The sequence below is a fragment of the Necator americanus genome, chromosome X (assembly GCF_031761385.1).
Source record: "Necator americanus strain Aroian chromosome X, whole genome shotgun sequence".
Taxonomy (NCBI): Eukaryota; Metazoa; Nematoda; class Chromadorea; order Rhabditida; family Ancylostomatidae; genus Necator; species Necator americanus.
The window spans coordinates 1,101,663-1,122,878 of record NC_087376.1 but is presented as its reverse complement, the minus strand read 5'-3'; the positions used below and the strand labels follow the sequence as shown (position 1 = coordinate 1,122,878).

General features: G+C 38.6%; 2 protein-coding genes across 3 annotated transcripts; one reads left to right on the top strand and one right to left on the bottom strand.

The window, feature by feature from the left end:
- Nucleotides 1–494: 494 nt before the first annotated feature.
- RB195_021146 (uncharacterized protein) lies at nt 495–20,003 on the bottom strand (the record flags this gene model as incomplete). 2 transcript variants are annotated; one of them, XM_064207741.1, is made up of 34 exons in its annotated part: nt 495–605; nt 1,916–1,978; nt 2,189–2,331; nt 4,542–4,609; nt 5,656–5,744; nt 7,890–8,042; nt 9,663–9,767; nt 11,312–11,371; nt 11,426–11,485; nt 11,562–11,720; nt 11,778–11,875; nt 11,958–12,093; nt 12,361–12,464; nt 12,520–12,733; nt 12,834–12,869; nt 13,042–13,197; nt 13,400–13,506; nt 14,118–14,199; nt 14,268–14,423; nt 15,200–15,306; nt 15,443–15,623; nt 15,717–15,872; nt 15,928–16,034; nt 16,093–16,290; nt 16,352–16,408; nt 16,468–16,530; nt 16,589–16,655; nt 16,708–16,863; nt 17,618–17,739; nt 17,801–17,965; nt 19,170–19,269; nt 19,408–19,563; nt 19,646–19,785; nt 19,859–20,003. In XM_064207741.1, 34 exons carry the CDS (start codon nt 20,001–20,003, stop codon nt 495–497), a joined length of 4,020 nt encoding a protein of 1,339 aa, XP_064063622.1. The 2 variants fall into 2 exon arrangements, with proteins under 2 accessions (XP_064063622.1, XP_064063623.1); XM_064207742.1 differs by lacking the exons at nt 495–605; nt 1,916–1,978; nt 2,189–2,331; ... (7 more) ...; nt 15,200–15,306; nt 16,708–16,863 and having other exon boundaries at nt 11,544–11,720; nt 12,520–12,788; nt 13,042–13,253; nt 15,474–15,623.
- Nucleotides 17,767–17,985, top strand: RB195_021147 (uncharacterized protein; the record flags this gene model as incomplete). Its single annotated transcript, XM_064207743.1, has 1 exon — nt 17,767–17,985. The coding sequence occupies one exon, from the start codon at nt 17,767–17,769 to the stop codon at nt 17,983–17,985; it is 219 nt and encodes a 72-aa protein (XP_064063624.1).
- Nucleotides 20,004–21,216: the final 1,213 nt, after the last annotated feature.

Sequence of the window (21,216 nt, the reverse complement as noted above, 5' to 3'; positions counted from 1 at the left end):
TCCTTAATAGACTTTGCTTTCTTGTGTCTTTGAACTCATTTTCTAGATATTTTTTTTCTTTTGAAGAGCAGTTTTTTGCTGCTTTTCAAGGAAAAAAAGATTTTGAAAAGGAATCCAAAGACAAAAAAGCAAAGTCTATTGAGAATTCAAGCAGTTTTTCAACAGAAGAGGAATCAAACTCTCTTCAGCCCCAGCAACCCTTGTTAACCTTTGTATTTTTCAAAACAGATAAGCGAATAAGCGAAATTTGCTGGCAGCAATCAGGACCCCGTTGTCTAAACACTGAAACCTGAAGTTTAGTTACATTTTCGCTTTCGTCTCTGTGAAAGTATGACTACTTATTCGTGTTTCCAAATTTTACCAGTTCTACACCCTGGTAACTCTGAAGATACTACGGTTTCCGTTACAAAGAAAGATATAGAAATGAAGTGTTGCAGAACTACAATGAAATCAGTGGGAAACAGTTTTTTTCCCACAGGAAGCTGCTTAGAGAATCAAGAATCAACTCGAAACCATTGAGACACTTCGGCTCTTTTACGGATTGCGAAAAATGGCATAGAAAAATGAACTACACAAAGTCGTTTCTCCTTTTCCTGTAACTGAAGCTAAAACCATAGCGAGGTTAAAAGCAGATGCAAATATACTGGGCCTAGATATTTAATATTAGGGCTGTAGTGAAAGTGGGAATGAGCTTAATTATACTGAAAGAATTTCATCTGTAAAAAACCAAAAGAATGGAGAAACAAATTCGGTAATTCAAATGATAGAGAAGAGGAAAAATGGAGTGAAAATGCAAATTAAATAAGGAAATCAATACAGGAACAAATGGAACTACGAAAAGAAAATTGGAGAGAGGAAGAAGAAAAGATATTAGGAGCTATGTAGTTCCCTCAAATAATCGTCGTTACTTGCTAGATAAGGATCAAAAAGCTTTTCCAGTTTCATCCCTTATTTACTTTTAAATTCGAGGATCATACTCTCTTTCTTTCTTTTATGGCGATTTATTGTGATTTTCTCCTCATATGTTTTACGGTAAGAGTTCTTGAAGCACTACCGTATGCCATTCATTTTCTAGCATCCTCTGGGACTATTTCTCTGAATTAACGGAAGAAGTGGTTCCCAGCTCTACCACTTTGAATTTTGCGGTCCGTTAGTTTTTATCCAAGGGACGGAACTTCCAGCAGCTGGATTTAACTTTAGATACGAGTAAGTCTTTAGATACGATAGGCACGATATATTAAATGCGGATTCATTCAGTGTGTCCGTTCTCCAGGGTTTTTTGTCTCGAATTCACGAATATAGAAGATATGTTAGTGATTTTTAAGCAGCAACAATATTACTTGGTCTTGGAAGAAGAAAACATGGAAAGGAAAATCAGGCGAAGGTCGTTTCTTCACAGTTTTGTCCTATATGTTGCATTATACTGTACTGTGAGTTCTACAGTACTTTGAAGCATCCATACTTTTTAGAGGGATAACTCAAAAAAGATTTCTTTTTTTTTTCAAGGGAAATATTGCAAGTAGTTCACTACTCATAGACAACTATACCACAAAATAAAACATGTAAACTTCAGTACTTATGTTTGCGCAAACGATCGCATATTTTCTGGATTGGGACATGGCAAATAATGGGGCCAATATGTGTTGAGAAGAGAAAGTGCGCAAATGTCTGCGGATGCGTCGCGGTCGTCGGAGTAAACATAAGTACCCAAGGGTGTAATATGTGAATAGTCAAATTTCATTGTTAAATGAAACTTCACCTGTCCATTTAATGCTGGCAGTAGTAGAGCTCCCATCGCAACATATATCAAAAAGGCAACTAACAGTGCGAGTGATGTCACTTGTATCGAGGACTCCTCGAAAAATGTTATTTATTATGTGATGAGTCTAGTGTATAAGTAAACAAAACTACGTACCTTATACTGTTTTCCGGATAGTGAAGCTCGCGACATTCGTCGTTGTGTACGATAAGCTTCAAGCTGAAATACATACTCAATATAACGATAATCATGCTAGGGAGTTCAGGATTTCTGAATTCTGGATCAACAAAAGGCGAGTTTATTTCAGAGTATAAATGGCACAAAAATGTCAATAAATAAAGAATAAATAGAATAGAATTTTTGCTAGAATGAAATCATCAATGATTCCCCTCGCTTTTGTTTTAGTTTTCCTCAAAATTTAGTGCTTACCTTCCGTCTCGAATCTCCAGCAAAATTATTGAGGTACTGCCCAACATTTGCAATGATAATCATCGTTATTGGAATACCACAGATTCCATAGACGATACAAAAAAGTCGTCCCGCATATGTGATCGGTGCGATTCGATTGTAGCCTTAAAAGGAGTAACAACTACAATCAGTCTATAATGATCAAATATCAATAATCAATGAAAAATGATTTTAATCTGTTCTAGACGAAAGAATATGGTACGAATGTAAAATAAAGTGAATGAAGTGAAATGTAATGCAAAGAACGACCTGACCTGGAGTTTTGAAGGTTAAAAAAAAACAAATTACGTGAGAGCATTCACTCAATTACAACTGACATACGGCGCTTCTGGCCTTTTTACGATTCGATTCAACCTCATATGCAACCTACATCCGGGATTGCTATCTGGACACCTCTCACAACATATTTTTGAGATGATATAACCTATCCATTAAAGGGATCACCCCACGAATCTGAGGTGGTATGGATTTCAGGTGAAGAGTTCCTATACGGGATCGTAAATTATGGAGAGAAGGGTGATTTCGTCCATTTCTTCCTAATTGCCGTAAAAAGCGGCCTGGAAGATACGGCTTCGAGCGTTCCGGCGCGCTTTTTTCCGCAACGAGTTCGGTTGGAGCGCGCCAGTCTTGTGCACGCGTCGCATCTTCCGGGCCATTTTTTACGGCAAGTAGGAAGAAATGGACGGAATCATCCCCTCTCCATAATCTACGATCCCGTATAGGAACTCTTCACCTGAAATCCGTACCACCTCAGATTCGTGGGGTGATGCCTTTATTCTACACGATATATGTTTAACGTCGTGAGGCTATCGTCGTATGTTTACTATCCTAACATCCTGTTTACTATCCTGACAAATAAGATTTAAGGGGTACTCAGATGGTGGGATTGGCCCAAAACAGGAGCTAAAGCAATCCGAACAAACCCGAAACCGCTATTTATGCCTCATATTATCCGGATCCCCTACTACAAAAACTTATTTTGACTTGTTCTTTAATAGATTTGTGTCTGACCACTTTTGCTTTTGAAAAGAACGTCACAAATTGCATATTTATTAGAACCAGGGGAGTCAAATTACAAAAATGAAATATAAAGTGAAATCCTTAGAGTTGTAGCTTTTTATTATGTTTTTTTTTAACGGAAATAAAAAGGAAAAAATATCGATCAGTCAGATGACACCATGTTCGTCTTTTTTTTAAAGTAGGAATCATGGTCCTAATTGAACTTCTTGCTCCCTATTAATTGCTTGTAGAAGAAGCCAATTTTTCTCACATCATATGTAAAGCGCTCCCTTTCCAAACCCGTTCTAAGACAAAAAGTTTTATGGTATTGTTTAGGCAGTGTTTCGAACGCTTTGATAATGTAAATATTGTTCAATCTAAAAATTTTGATTTATGGTACGAAATGCTATGAGCCTATAAGGTGGCCCAGTTTTTTGTCACTCATAAGTAAGGACGTGAATAGCATGAGAACACGGAAGAGGAGTTGACTTTTTCCCATCCTCTTCCAGAGTAAACAAATTATTAAGGAGATTTGTTAGTCTCGGTGTGTCAACTAGGATTTTCTGATCACTTTAGTGATACGATAATCTGTGTCATTCTTTGTCGGTAAAACTACGTCCAATTTCCCTCAATGATGTCCTAAGCTGTAATTTGTGAGTTTAAAAATTAATGCCCCTACATATGTTGCCACTTTTCGCATTTTTATTGTTGTCGTATTAAAATGAACTGAACCCTGGTGCAATTGCGTATGCGGGACCGGTTGAAGTAGCGCAATGAAGCTGGCGGCTGCGATCGGCATGGGACCTCAAGCATCTCCGCTGTTTGATTGATTGCAGAATGGTTTCATTTCTTTCTCAGAAACGTCAAAATGATAGAGGGATCATAAGTGGGACAAATACAATGATAATTATTGATTAAAGCAAATTCAACAAATTCTTTGAGATTTGTTCTTTATATTTATCTATCATGTAAATATAAGGGGAGTAAAAGCTTTGAAGCTCGCTGAACCGCGTCAGTTAATTAAAAATTGGACGCTTCGAGCGACATCTCAAAAATTGAAATTAAACCTCGGTAGATCAAACATGAAATTCGATACTTGGTAGATCTTAACAGCACTATTGATTTCATGTCTGCGTAGCCGAACAGCGTCGACAAGATTCGCTATCTTAAGTCCTTGCTTTTATATACTTTTCTAGAATGGAATTTGTGCTCTTTTCATTTCATCTACGTCTTTCTCTCTTTCCTCCAACACTTTTTTATTCAACAATTTTTTTCTCAGTAGAAAAAAATTCTGATAAACTTTAAGGATTCTCACCAAGTGTTGTAACGATTCCAAATCCGTAAAGTGTTGCTGTGACGAATGACCATTCACTGCGTTCGTCCCTATAATTACAATACTATTTCGATATTGAAATTATCAAAATTTAAAATTTCATTTCAAATTATCAGAGAGCTGTCAATAGATTGCCTTTGAACTATCTTGTCCGTAGTTGAATATTTATTATTTATTATCATTTATTGTTATTATTCTAAAAACAAATAGGGTTTTCTGTGCTCGTAATTATTAAAACTGTAAAATGCAGGTTTTTTGTGGTAATTAATGTTCATTATTTAAAACAGTGAACACAAAAGCCAGCAGTTTTTTTAGACCAAATTATTTTAGCATTTAGCGTCGAGAAGTAGTTGAAACAATAAATTAAATAAAAAATGTATTCGTTGTACATGATTGATTTTTTAGAAATTTTTCATGTAGTACTCATATTCTCAAAAAAATCTCATCATTCCAGAGATTTTTTTTTGTTGAAATTATCAAAACCCCTTGTAGAAAATCCACTGTACAACCTCTGATCAGCAGATCTTCGTTGGAAATCTCATTAGCCATGCTCGAACTTTTGTAACTTTCTTTTTTTTTCTTGTTCTCGTTTCAAAAAAAAAAAAAACTTCTCAACAAGAAGTTGCTGTAATGAACGAAATTTTATTTATTTACAGAAAATCATTGCAGTATGGTTTTGAGGAGAAAACATGGTTCAACTGGATCGAGGACAAGAATGTTGCTTCCTAGGATAACATACAAGTAAGTATGTGCTCAAGCTACTACTTAGAGCTTCCTGAATTACTGTGTCTGTGGTCACTCAATATTTCTTCTGAATGAGGGAATCGTCCGAATTATTATCTCTTTTTACTAACTTTATAAACAAATTAAATGATTAATAAGCATTTATTATATCTGGTTATAGAATATATTGGAGCCTATAAGTGTTCTACATAATTGAAATCAATATGAGGGCAAAAGAAGTGGAAAAGTGATATACCACTTAAGTAGCAATGATTTTTTTTGAGAAATAATTAAAATACGATGATTCCTCAAATATGTTGCGCGAGAAACATACGAAAAAAATGTTTTCCCTAATCTTATTCCAACGACTCACCGTTCTGGCTCATAACAGTTTGAAATTTTGGTTGCCGTCGCATTTCGCCATGGATTTTCAAGTGACAACGGCGATAATTTTGCAATCACCTGAAATAGAGGAACTTTCGTGTTTTATTCATAATAATGCGAGAATTTAGTATACAGTAGTATAAAGTATATGCTTATTACCGTATTCATTCTGGATAATAATTTGTTAAAAGAAAAAGAAGAATTTGTTGATGGAAGGGTTGGATTGAACCTTGATAAGAAGAAATTCCCTCATAGTTCATCCAGCCTAATGATAGCATCTATGGGATCATTTGAGGCTTTACACAAAATTTATTTTCAGTGTTTTGTGAATTGAGATTTACATACTCCGAGTGATATTCCAAGAATTGACGTGGTGTCTTTGTAAAGAAATTTCACCCATAAATTTCTTTGCATGGATGGATGGATTGGATGTGCCTCTTATTTGGGTTTTCCTTTCGCAAACGGAATATTCAATGTTTGTGAAAACACTAATGTAATTGGCAAAATGCTCAGTTTTGACACCTCTTTTTTCGTTGATGCCGGCGCCTTCTGGGAGTTCGCTTTGAGCAACTTTTGTTGATTGAGAGACCGAACAGTTTATATACAAAGTGGTGTCCAGCAAAAACAAAACCAGTAAATTTTAGCCTATAAATCTGAAAAAAAAGATGATAATAAAGATGAACAAAGTTTTTTCTTTCCAAAAACGCAAAGCTATTTTGCTCCAAAGCTGTCCAGTAATCCAAGGAAGGGGTTGTCATTGTTTCCGGAAAATTCACATCAATCAATGAATGAGTGAATGAATGAATGAAGTTCTAAATTAGAGTCGAATGCGTAGGCGTATCCCCATAGAGATTGATCAACGCTGTAAGCTTTATCCTTTACTAAGGTGGTATACGACTTCATTTACTATTTTCTCCGCCAAATTCTAACTACTTGTATCGATATCTTATTGGAGTAAAGAGTCACATCTGGCCAATTTTCTACCGCATTTTTTTAAATTTAATATAAAAACGTATATGAGATACGTCGCATTGTTCACGAAGGCTCAAACTGATCAATATGTTATTAAAAAAAATCGGCCTAAACGGGGAGCTTGAGAAAAGATAAGTTATAAAAGGTATTCACTCACCATTTACTTAGGTTGAGTTATTATTTTGGTGAATAGCTGTTAAAGTGATGCAGTCAAAGAATAGATGAAAGTATGCTTTAAGTAAGAGCACAAGTGTGGGTTGATGAATAATGAATTCTCTAGGGATTTAAACCTCTCATCTTAAAAGGGAGGATTAATTTCGTATGTAATTTGAAGTGTACTTCTAATCATGTGCCAGTAATAACGAATAATGATAGTCCTGATGGGAATCTATTTCTAATGCCATTGAAACATAATAAAGACAACTTTTTTTTCCAAAAGAATTTAATATCGTATTCTTTAAATTGTTTTACTTACCATGTATTTTTTTTCATAACTTTGACCACTTGATTGATATTAATGTGCCAATATTTCACTGTTTTCAATACTAATCGTAAGGCCCCGTAATCGTAAGGCGTAGTTCGGATGAGCACATCCTTCCCTGACTTTAATTCCTCCATCGTTTTTAGCCCTGTGCTTACATATACTTCCAGAAAGAACACTATAAGACACTGCAGAAACTAAAAATCATTTTTTTTCCGGAAGGATTTTGTTTTTGGAAGGATTTTGCATCGAGCTTGCAAATGAGTGAAATAGTTTCCATGTGACACTAGTGCTGCCATGGTTTTGGTTTGAATCGTAAGGGTACAAGTTGCCTGGAAGCTAGGAGGAAAAAAAAACCTTACTAAAGGATATGATTATTGAAATCAAACTTTATTTTTTTGAATGATGCCACAGAAGGATGAATGCCACGTGGTGAGTTGATTCTGACTGTTTCTCTCCTAATCGTAAATTACCTCTGCGCTTTATGTATCGCTAAACGCTGTATAAGATGATGAGTGACATCAATGTCTCATTTTACTGTGCTCCATGCAGTGTCCTCATTATGTTCCCACTCTCAATTTCACTCCTAATTTCACAGTTGAGAACGAGAATGAAAACGTGACTGAACGACAACAGAATTGACAGCTCTTTGCTTGAATTTTTAGAGGAAATTCAGCTTTTGGAACGCCATAATTTTTCACGCTGGTTTGCTTTTTGCGCGATCACATACTGATAAATCCCAACAAAGGATTACTGAAAGATATGAACACCTCAAGCACACAGCGTAGTTTCTCCTGACGACTCTCATCCTGATGACGTTGAAAAGCTTCAGCTTCTAGGCGATTGAAGATGAAACCACCAGCGAAGGCGTACGCGAGTACCAACAACAGCAACGAGCAGTGAAGTGTGAACGGCTTTGCTTTCTGGAGATGAAATTACGATTAGAATTGGTAGGAGAGCTCTTGGAATATTTCTAGTACTCATTAATTAACAACATGTTGTTCACTCTTAGCAGTACTAACTGAGCGACTAAATAGTCCGCAATACCGACCGATACCTCGAATCTGTTCTTCTGTTGAAGGTTGTGCATATGAGGGAACTGAAACGAGGTGGTAAGGATTTATGCGGATTTGACATCGACGAAAGCAATACGCGCACGTGCATATGTGCGTAGATGAATCTACTTACGTTTGCGTGTATATTGGTTGTTTTTACTCACCTCATTGTTGTATTGAGAGAGGCAATGAGGCATGTATCAACACCAAACAGCAATGCTCAGCGAGAAAAAAATTAGCATTTGTTTTGGTCGACTATACATGTATGGGATTTTTATGGAAGGCCTACGGCTACATATCACCTAAGGCACCTCTGACGTCTCATGGAATTTATGGACACAGCACGAGCAAATATGCTCAGCAGTTGAATAAGCAACTGAGTTTTGGTAACTGCATGATATCACCACTACGGATGAGAGTTTCGGGATTTTGTGAGACATCAATACGTCACGCTTACTTCGAAGCGACTTCGTCAAAAAAAGTTGTACGTGAAAAGATTGATTGTTCTCCGGTCGAGAAAGTTTCCAAGCAAGATGGAATGTCGTGGAGGAAATTGGAATATCTTTATTATGCCAGTCAGAATGGTCAGAAATGACGGCAGACAGGCATGTCCTTATGGCAGTCAAAAGGCTCTGCACGAGTAAATGAAAGGCGCATACATGTGTTGTTCTCCTTTGTAGCAAAACAGGAAAAAAAATGAAGCGTTGTGCAAGTGAAACACAAGGAGATTCAGGACGCGCAGTCATTGACGAGTTGACCAGTGACCAGAGTATTTACTATTGAAATACCATTAAAACATTATTGATTCGTCAAAGGCACAGCTGAACCCACCCTTGGTGAGATAATGAGAATTTGCGAGGACATACTCAACCGGAGGTTGTTAAAGGAGCAGAGATACATGAGACTCTATGAATAGAATTGAATGTGGAACGGGAGGAAATACGCCATTCCGAGTTCTGTGCGCGTAACTACGTAACTCATTTGGCCGAAATTGGGCAAGAGCTTTGGTGACAAGGTTATCATCCACAATGATCTTTTCCTTCAAAAATTCTTCTCAAACGATTTCTAATAATTGAATGCGTGGTGAATTCGTAATGTGGATTTCATGCCTATTCGTTACGCACTATTTTTTGTTAGTGGATCAAATGAAATCTAATTGAGCCACAAAATCGAGGGGAAAATTTGAAGGAAATGGATGAGGCAGTGAGCTGGCAACAAGCATTGCAGCTTGTCGAAATCCATTCGGGCGTTACTCGGCAGACGTAATTATTTTAGGAATGTCAAATGAAGGAATAAAAATGTGCAAACAGCCCGAAAATGACGAAAATGGAGAAGATGAATAGAGGTTTCGATGAGATGTTCTTTCTTAGAACTGCTCCCCAATGATTATAACCGAAGCCACCGATAAATGCATCAGACAATAAATTATTAATATCTCTTTGACATTAAAGTACGGAAATGAAACCAGATCCAAAAAAGGACACTTACCTCAAATCGTCTTGGAAATCTCAAAAAGCGCTGTAGTAGTTGTATAAGGACGAGCATAACTCCTATATGAAAACCGCTTGCCAAACATACAGAAGTGAAGCTGTTCTGAATTATGCTAGTTAAGTTTGAAAATTTGAAGGAACTTACTCCACCACAACGGGCAAGATTAGACGAGAACGAGCTGATCGTATGAATAACAAAATGGCCATGGTGATGTGGTCAGAAGTAAAATGAGCGCTCATTGTAAAAAAAAAAAACGTCTTGTCGATTTCGACTTTAGTGAGAATAATCCGCGTTGTTGAGAGTTCAGAATGTGGATGGGAGAGCCTCGCAAGCACAGTGGTTGCAATCAACAATGAGATGCCAGATTGTAGTCATCCATGTGAGTGATCAACATTTTCATACTCACTGCAACGAATTCTAGGGAACAAGCAGGTACTCAAAATGATGTGAATGTCGCCGTTAAACACGTGCATACACCACTCAGGAATGCCGAAGCAAAAATATTGCATATGCATATAAAACCAGGAAAATACGACATATTAGGGGACCGAGACGGATGAGAAGATAGGCTGGGCGATGCCATCGACGACGATATCCTCGATATGAACGTTACTTACAGCCCTTAATCGACATCGCTTCGCTTTGATTTCATTATGTGTTGAGGTACCCATATGGCAGTGGTGTAAATGAAGACCCATGGCCACGATAAAGTTGGCAAATCGGAATGCTGTGTACCAGCAGCGCACCGATGAGACAAATGAAAATGCCAGCTCCTCTCTAACGACAACACTCGAAGCACACCCCATAGTTTGAAGGATTATTTCTTGTTTATGTGAGGATTATACATCTTTGGACAACTGCTTCTTTTTACTTTATTTATATTCAATGACTCGAAGAAAAATTATCGTTTTGCAAGCAGGATCATCGAAAACTTATTGGACAGTGGAAGCATGTATGATTTAAGCAAGTTTCCTAACTGCAGGGCTGTTGAGAAAAACAGATTATTATACGTATACAAATACATGTATATATATATATATATACATGTATTTATTTGTTTTATACTATGGTTGCACCAGCGTTAGTTGAACGAACAAAGGGAGCCACTAAATTCGCTGTTGTTCTCTTTCCGTCACCCTAGCTGAACGAATGAGGTACAATGACATTCAGCATATTTTTCTCAATTTCATCCACAATATAAACGCATTCATACGTTCAGCAACGAATTAATTGGTCAGTTGAGCTGCTAACTAGTTGCATGAGCTCCTTTCCACATCAAACTTCATTCAGGAACTTACACTAATGAGATGCATGCACCCATTGACTGGTTATCTGAAACTGTCTTTCCATTTACATTGTTTCAATATACAAACACAGCATAAGAGTTCTGGCCTGGAAAGTGTTTGTTTGAATTTTCTGAGGTATTAATTGCTCGGGTAACGAGGAGGATGTAAATGGTGTTGTGGTTCTCCGAGCATGTGTACAGTCGCTGGTTCCAAACCATTTCAAGGCCAGCTGAGCCTGTCATCCCTTAAGGGTCGGTAAATTCTTACCAGGTTAGTCCAAAAGTCCAAAAAGATAAAATTCTATTGGACAACAACCACTTCATATTATCTTTATTATGCTACAACAAAATTCTATTTTACATATGGCACAATGAGTCGTAACAGCTCCATGGAGAATCCCGACCCGAATGGAATATCCACCTGAAATATAAAGGATACGGCCAGATTAAGTTACAGAAAAAAAACGCCCTTTACTTTCTCGTCGATCCATGAACCGAACCATGTGACCACCCGTTTTCGAATAGAATTTAACACCTAAAAATAAGAGAGCAGGGACTTTTATGACGTATTTCCTCAGGAGGTATAAAAAACATTAAGTATCTAATCTTACAGAGAAATAAGTAGTTTGTAAAGTAGCCTCGTTCACATCGCTGTAACAAGAGGCCAACATATCATTAACAATAATGCGTCCATTTGGGGTTAATGGTGAGAATACGCCTCGACGCTGCGTTATGGAGATGTCTTGAAGTTTTTGTTGTCGGAAGCCAGTCTGAAAAAAAAACAGGCTTCTACAAATCTATTCTCTTGAAGCAATCATCAAACTGACCCTATAAAAAAGATACACGCAATCCCCCACTTCCAGTTCTTCGGCGTATACTGCTTGACTGTTCGGCGGTAGCGCATAAACTCGTTCTTCATAATACTCTAGAAAATAACAGTGATTTGCGCTCCCTTCATAGCGATAATGTCTTTAAAAAAAGTGATCTGAACTAGAAAACTTTTATACCATCGCATTTGTTTCGAAAAATTAGGTGTCGAGGAGTGAGCGCTAGCATTTTTCCATAATCAGTCATAATAGTTATAAATTTTGTTACGAGATCTGGTTCGCGATGAATCCACAATGACATTGGTGCATAGTAGACCTGAATCAACGAAATTGGGATCAGCAATGCTTCTAGAGAATTAAAAAGTTTAGATTTGGAATTTTTGCATACGAATATTAGAGAAACTGAAGGGAGATGATTTGAATCCACATATTCACTGCATAATTGTGGATTTCTTTTCGGACATTCTTTAGCAATAACTATGGACGATGTTTGTAGGTAAGCATTACGTCACTTTATCGATAAATACTCTTGCGACAGCTGACTGTAACTCTATTAATAATAAAATGGTGACTGATATCTCACCGCAGTCAGGTTGGCTGTCAAAACAAAATCGCCAACTTTCAGCTGATCCATCCGTTTCTTTCCGTTAGGCGTTGTCACCCAAGTATCAGTCGAAAAGCATGCACCTGTAAAGCGACGATCATGGTCCGCCCTCTGCCTTTGTACGAAATTCATTTTCACCTCCACCACCTCCTCCACCACCACCGCCGCCATAAAATACAGGAACTGCAGCTGGAGGAGCAAAAGCAGGAGGAGCTACAGGAGGAGCGGCTACAGCTGGGGGGCCGAATACGAATGCTGGAGGTGCAGCGCCGACTGGAGCCTGCGGAACCGGTGGTGGAGCCTGTACTGGCGGCACCGCTTGGAAAGGTACTTCCAGAGGCGCTATTGGTAGCTGTGGTTCGACGAATTGTATAGGCCAAAACATCATAGTATTAGCATGCATATTTCTGTGAAAGTAAAAATGTCTTCGAATTAGAAAGATATTGACTTACAGGAGCTGGATCAAAGAAGTCAGATAGTGGTGGGGGCTAAAAATACATGTTTGTTTTGGTTTAGAACATAACTGTCATCAACATTGAATATCAATCCGAAATGCATTCAGTTTAGGTTCATACTTTGGTAATCACTCTGGGAATTAATTCCAAGCCCCCGGTTTGCTTCTATATGCTGAAACTGTCGGAAAAAAAAAACTGAACTCACCGCATTGCTCGATTGGACAATAAGGGTGTGGTAACCCAGGCAATCAATTTTGCAAGTGTTTTGATTGTAAATATTTGTCTGCCACGTGAAGTCTGAGCGTGAGACGATCGTTTCGAAAGTTCTTCCAAATCGTCTTTCAATATTCCGTGATATTGTCTTAACAAATGTTTTTGAAGAAGTGAGAAAGAGAGTTTTCGGACACTTTTTCGTTTCTAAAATCTCAACAGGAACACTCATAAAGATTTTGAAGATTGTCCTGCAGGGAAGAATTAATGGGGAATTCCTGTTGGATGAGATTTACTTGCATGCTCTAGTCACTAGTTTAAGAATGGCTAAAGATCGAGCTGATACTTCTCACCGTAGCCAGTGCATCGTTGCTTCTTTGTCCTTCTGGCTGATTTTGTAGAGCTTCGTCAATAGCACGTGTCATTTCGTACTGTATTGTTCCATCACAACAAACAGCCCCTAGAAACCAGCTGTCTATTTCTACACATTATTTCCTGTGAAAGACTTCAAGTCGTCGGAGGATGTTGCAACGTCTATATCCAGCTATTCAGTGAACGATTCGGCTTAAGCAACGTATTTTTTCATGTTTCAGCAGTTGAAGAAGACTTAATAGTCCCTAGTTGTCCGTCTGCAGTTTGTTTAAAGATATCACTCCACGAATCTGGGGTTGTGCGGGTTTCAGGTGGGTTATGCCTATGTTATACGGGGTGGTAGATTGTGGGGAAGAGGGTGATTCCGTCCATTTCTTCCTAATTTCCGTTAAAAAAAGCTGCTCAGAAAATGCGGCGCATGCACAAGGCTGGCGCGCTCTAATAGAACTCGGTTGTACAAAATAGCGCCCCAGAACGCTCGAGGCCGCATCTTGCGGGCCGTTTTTACGGCGATTAGGAAGAAATGAACGGCACCCCACCCGTTTCTGCAATCTACGACCTCGCATAACCTTTGAACATCGGAAATCCATATCACGTCAGATTCGTGGGGTGGTGCCTTTAACATAAATGTGTTATAGAGGGACAGGGTGAGGGCGAAGAGAAGATGAAAGAATAGCTTATTGTCTGAGAAAACCTCACCGTCCAGACCATCTAGCTCTCCAGGGCAGTTGATCGGTATGGCAGGCCCTGTGTCATCATAAATTTGACTGTGAATCGGGTACTGGAAGATCATTCTATCAGGTTTTACTTTTGCGACTTTTTACTGGGACCATAAGTTCTCCAACCGACCTGCACAGGGGTCGCATAGGCCATAATGTAATAACGATCGATACGATATTTGCAAATCTCGTTTCCCTCATAAGCGCTTGATATGGCGAAGTCATCCGTAGATATAAAAGCTTCGACACTCATCTGTAGCTGTTCCTCTGCATTGTATTGGATCGTCTGGAAAGATTTTCTATTACGATACAAAAATATTATACAGAAATCAAACGTAGGTGTATTTGGAAACAGCGCTAGACGCAAATGAAGCATTTACAGAAATCCACTTCTCGTTATTTGTGGTTTAAAAGGTGGTAACCTTCTTGAGAGTTTCGTATTGAGGCGCTGATAGGCTTTTGTGGATGTTGCTGGGATTCTTGGCATCTTGAAACTTCCTCATGAATTCCCTCACGCGTTCTTTCCTTTAATTATTTAACGGGTGGAACATGCTTTTGCCTGTTAAATAATTTGCCGAATCGTTGCGTGTATCTCTGCCAGCTTTAATAGTATGGTCTCACCTCTACTGCGAGTTTACTTAAAAGGAGAAGTAATGGGAAATGAGGGATATCTAACTCTTTGCTCCTGTTTACAAGTTCTCGATGTCTTTTTTCTAGCGGCAACGGTAAATCTACCGCAAAACTCCAAACTTGGCATTTGCACTGGTCTTGGTGATCCCATTTTGACCGGTGCATTTTTGTGTGGTTACAGTGCTGAGGTTTCTATTATCATTTGTACACAAGAGGCTTTCCTTGGTAAGGACGCTATTGCTTTCCACAAATAGATTCGATTCGAATAGATTCGATTCGACTAGGTGCGTTCGCTGTGTACCTTTCATTGATCTATCCCCAAAACGAAATATTCCGAATTTCGTGAAAAATCGAAGAAAAAACACAGATGGCTAGGCGGAAGATACATGAACTAGCTTTTGCGAAAAACCAAAACTGATAAGATGGCCCTACCCTGGCTATCAGCCTCAAGTTATATGGATCAAAGTTATCTCTGTTTATGAGTGACTCATATGACGACTGCATCACGTTAAATAGTGGAGCACTACAGCATTTAGATCCTGAAAAACATGAACTTGTGAGGATAAATACTGTTTCGTGAGAATTGTAAAGCAAAGAAATTTCTTTTTTTGCCTAGATAGATCTTTCGGAAGAAAGGTTCAGACAATCAAAACTGAGGCTCTTCTCAGTAGTAACCTGATCGGGCGTCACCGCAGTGTGACCCAACCGGAAGGCCAGCTCCGGCCCCTTCTCCGTAAAGCTGAAGTGGAGTATGGAACGGTCGCTGTCCAGGAAGTGATGTTTGCGTTGCTCCGAGGTTGTCCCGAGATGATATCGATGCATAATAGCTTTCAGCTGCTGTTTGTGTGATATCGTACTAAACGCAGTCAACTTAAGTAAACCTTATTACAATTCCCTTATCAAGAGGTTGCTAGATACTCCTCAAATTCAATGAGGTTTAACCGTATACCTGTGTGGGTGTAGTATAGGCGATTGCTGTGAAACCGCGCTCTTTGTACTTGCAGGTCTGATCCCCTACTCCATGCGATGCCAGAGCGAAGTCCCCAGAAGACACTACTACCTCGAATGACTGATCAAAGCGAAGTTGAGCTCTTTTTTGAATGAGCTGAAAGGATGATGCAGAAAAAAATGAAACCCGAATAGAGCAACGTTACACTCACGCTTGCAATGTTTCCAGCACTTGCGAAAGCAAACTGCGGTGAGCTGCTGAGCTCATAAAAAGCATCAGTCATTGTTTCAAAAAGAAGACCGCTGCAACATTTGTCACCTGGAATAAAATGTGAACAAAGTGTTCATGAACATTTCTCCTCCAGCTTACACAGTACCTGTTTTATTTCCCTTGTCACAATGAGTGCCTGGAGGTAGGCCGCGACTCTCTTCAGAGGGAACTGTCCCAAGAGTACGATTTCCTCCGACATTAAAACCGTTAATAACACTGGCAGTAGCAAGATCTGAATCGTCAGTGAAAATATCACTGACGGATACTTCTGGCTCACGATTTGACGTCCTTCCAGCTCCACCAGCTGTAATATGCAAATAAATACTCCACGAAATTGCAATCATTACCTTAAAATCTAATCTCACCTCCCTCGTAAATAAGTGCACGAGCTTGAAGTACAGCTGGTTGAATGGATATATCTTCTGGAAGAAGCAAAAGTGTATAATTTTACGAATTATCAGAACCACTACGGCTAAGTAACCTCCAGCAGATGGTTCTATTCTGATATCGGGCCGATCTCCTCGAAGACTTGTATATCTCGTAGCTGTAGTTTTAAGATAACAAGTGATCCACTAGTATAAGTAAAGGCTTCTGGAACTTACATCCTAATGGTTCTTCTGCGTCAGTACTGGCTAGGTAGTCTTCTTGTGCAATGTTAAATGGGTCGTACTAAAATTCGAAAGTTTTTTTCCTAGCTATAAATGAGTGATGAAAAATATACCTGTACAGGGGTCGCATATGCCACATAATAGAAATTTCCATCATGGATTTTACAGCTGCTTTGTCCATGATAATAAGAAGACACAGCAAAATTTGCTGTGCTCATGATTACTTCAAATGACAAGCCGTACTCGAGTTGAATGCGTCTTTGGATATACTACAAAAAATTTTTCAATCACAATAAAGGTTTTTGGGTCGAAAAATAGAGGAACTGGAGTGATTCGCACGTGTTCCAACACAAACTACTTCTTAAATGAAGGAAAGTTGTAAAAAGAAATAGAAGAGAAAGTTTGTGTCAACGTAAATAAAGGTACAAAAATCAAAGACTCCGGGAAAAAACCATGAATTTAAAAAGTCTTCGAGGTGGATCGTGACAAGTCCGCATACATCCTTCTCTTGTTTGGAGAAAGTTGAAGAACTCACCAAACGAAAGTAAAGAAGTTGCAATCTCAATATGATGAAATGATCAAGTTTGCTTAGTATTACATAAAATATTTTTCTAACCAAACTGAAGTTTATTCTGAGCTGCAGTGAAGCTTTTTCACCAGAAACAGGTTGTAACAAATTTAAAAGGCGTTTTTTTTAATGTTGCGGCGATGAGAAATTGCAAAAAAAAAGTCTGATTAGTTCTCTTTCTTATGTCTTATTCTCACCTTTATGACATGTAATCATTTTTAGAATGCGCTTTGGTGGATAGGCCGTGGTACTTTCCTGGCACAGCTGTTTGGAGCAGAAGAAGCAGCCGTGTTCGTTATATTTTTGACGAAAGTGACGAAGAAGACTTATAAGAAACACAGTGCTTCTCGATATTCATATTTACAGGTAAGAAAACACATTTTCTGACCTTGTTTGAGGAAAACAGAGAATAGCTTTCAAATTTTACAAATCGGGTTTGAAGCCAATAGTTTCACCTTGGCAGAGTCGCCCAAGTGAGGTGTGTCCCTAGAACGAGTTGCTGCATCCCTCATTATAATATTCAATCGTACGTCACAGCACTCTTCTGAGGTGAATGTGTACGGAACGTTAGCATCCGCTGAAATATCAGAAGACATAGAAGGAAATGGAGAACGATACTGCTACAATAAAGACTTCACCTGCACTGCCTCGCCACGAGCAGGCGCCACCTGACCCTGGCTGGGCCGAAGAGGTAGCCGAGTTACTGGCAGCGGAACCACTTGATGCAGCACTGCTGCCACTCAAAGAAGCTACATCCGAGTCGGATCCGGACTCAATATTGGTCGTTCCGTCGACAGGAAGAGCTGAAGTGGCCGTAATGTGAAGTTTTCTCACTTTCCAACTGAGCCGGTTGTTCATTTTCATCTTTAATTTTGTTTTTCATCTTCAAAAACTCGAGAAACCATGCGAATTGAAGAGCGGTTTAGTTTCGTGGAATTGATGGATTAGAAAATGGAACTCAAGTAACCGCCGGTCAAGGTTTCTCGAGAAATATCTATATTAGAAGGATATAGTATATCTATATATCTCTATATACTACAGTAATAGTCACATATTAAGGAAGAAATTTCAACGGAAAACGAATGACAAGAGAACTTATTGTTTAAGGAAGAGCAAAACTTCCTTTTCATAGACGCTAGGAATTTTTTTTTCTGATGAGTCTTCACGTCAGTCAAGCTGAGACCACTTTCTGGTTGCCACATCCACCCAAGTGTTCAGTTCTCTTCAGTGGAGCACAAACGGAGACGTGGATTAGTGATACCATGGAATTACAACAAACTTTCGCATAAAACTTGTATTCGATTTAGTTGACAAGATTATAGGGGTGCGATTGCATGCGTGTCAAATCACCTGCGTCGGATGGAAGTCAACAACCGGTTCATTTCGATCTATTCCCTCCATGTAAATTTAAAAAAGAGAAATAAGTAGACTTAGGACACATTTTAATAAATATGATTCGGTCACCTTCAGAGCGCACGGGTTTTCAATTTGAAATTTCGAGACGTTAAGATTTTTTGATATGACAGGGAAGAATTGAAAGGCATATATAATACTTAAAAATTGGTTAAAAGTGCTCTCTAATAAGCGGTCAATAGATCAAATTAAATTAAAATAAATTATTAAATGATAATAATAATAACAATAATTAATATAATAATTTATTGATCGCTTATTAGGATAACTTTATCCTTTATCCTAATAAGCAATCAATAAATCTTGAAAGTCCTCACTCCTAAGCGGCCGATGGTTCAACACCGCTTCATACCAACTAAAAGGTTTTTCGTCCTTTCAGAGTCGATAAATAGGTTAGAGTCTGGTTTTGGAGGATAAGAACACCGACTTGACGTATCGACTGGCCTCCGCAAGCAATTGTATAGCCCGTAAACGCATTCATAGATCTCTACGATTCTAAATTGAACTCAAACACGAATCCCAAAAATATTGATCAACAGCACACTCTTTATCCACTATTCCTGAATCACGATAGCAGTTATAAGGAATGCTCACCTTCATTTTGCTCCGCAAGAGGTGCTTGTTTCCATCCGAGAGGATCACGACTGTCAATACTGGCTAAGAAGTTCTCTACTGTCGTATCAGCGACGTCGTACTAAAATGTTTAACACTTATGAAGTTCATTATTTTTATCTTATACAAAAATGAAAAACATTTAATTTTTCATCTTTTGCAAAATTGAGAAACAATGAGGGGTGAGGGTGTAAAGGAAAGAAAAATGTCCAGAAAGTACCTGTGTCGGGGTCTCATACAACGCCACAAAATACCGATCGGTCTCGAATTTACATTGTCTAGGACCGGAATAATATGTGTTAATAACGAAATCCGATTCTGAGATGACAACCTCGAAAGATCTGTTGAACCGTGATTGAATTCGCTGTTGGACTGCCTGGATTATGCTCACGTGAGAAAGAAAAAAAATAAAATTTAGAAAAAAAAACAGCAAGACAGTTGAAGACAGATGATCTTACACGAGTTATCGATCCAAGCCCATCGTTTGTACTGAGTTGATTGTCGATAAAAAGTGGAATCATGGAATCACAACAAATACTGCTAACCAGTGAATGAGCAACATTATTTGACGATGTGGAGGAGCATTGTGCTGTCGCAGCTGTAAATGAAATCTAACAAATTTGGATTTCAACCAAATTCCAGTCTCGACGAGAGGAAGCAGTAAAATTTACCCCTTTTCGTCCTCTGAATCGTCAGCTGAGAGGTGATGTTCCTCTGCTGATGTGAGCTGGTGCTGATACTATCGTTAACATTAGAATAAACAAGTTGAGTCCCAAGAATTAGGCATAGACAGTACCGGAACAAGCCGGTCAACATGTCCAACTCGCTATGACGCCTATAATATCTCCAGGATTTATTTAAGAAAATTAATTTAACCATATATGCAGCGAGTAAAACGCATAAACAAAAGGAAGGTAAGAATAATCTGTGCTATATGTTTTAGCGTCGGGGGTCAAGATGAATTAATAGCTAGCGATCGCATCATCACGAGGCCATTTTCCGGTTTTTCCCGCCAAAACCCTAGGATAAAAGTTTTGCATCCGATGTTAAATGAAAGCGATTTACCTTTTCAGATGAATTTTATCACGATCCGTCCAACCACCGATCCACAACAAAGCATGAAAGCAGCTCTGGTAAGGGATCGTAAAAAAAAAAAAAAACGTCCAGCGCTTGTGAATCGGCGTATGCACGACGTATTTTAGAACTATGGCTGGTTGCTGGGCTTGTCGAACGTCTAAGTAACCCAGATTAAAAGACTGGTCTACTTTCACCCTCACTAGACTCTGCATCTCTCGTCTCTATGTGGATATTTGAAGTTTTTGGAATAATCGTGGAATACTTCGCAGATGAAATGGGAACACGAAGTGCTCTCAGTCACATCATAATTTTCCTTTTTTCTTCTGGAAAATCCATCTCGGTTTTTGGTTTATCCCGTCATTAGGAAGAAAAATCTGTGGAAAAATCGCAAAAGTAAACAATACCGTAGGACGAGTTTTGGTTACTTTTGGGACATGAAAAATTTATTCAAACATTGTAGAAGGATATATTAAAATGTAGAGTTTTGTAGTTTTGACACGCTCTCCGCACCACTTCTCCACGCAGTGATTGAGGTCAATTCGGCGCTCTTTCATCAGATAATTTGTTACGAGTAATAATGTATTGTGGGCACAGAGCAATTCATGAAGGGATATGAAAAAAGTTGTGGTCCTGAAGTGAGCGACATTCACTCCAATTTGGAAAATACCACGGATAAGGAGTGGTTTTTAAAGAAAATGAAATTTGTCTACTACAAGTACGTTAAACTTTCTCTACACATTTCATTATTAACATTAACACCATTAGTAGAAATAAAGTACTCTATGTTTCTGTAGTTTTGAAGGCAGATGATCTATAAGGTCCCCTCTTGAGAACCGCAAGTTTCGTAGGTTCTCAGATAGAACAACTGCCTTAGGTAAAAGTAACAAATTCAAAGTCATTTCCGATCGCATCCTATGCTATCGGAATGGCTGAAAAAAAAACAAGAATAGCA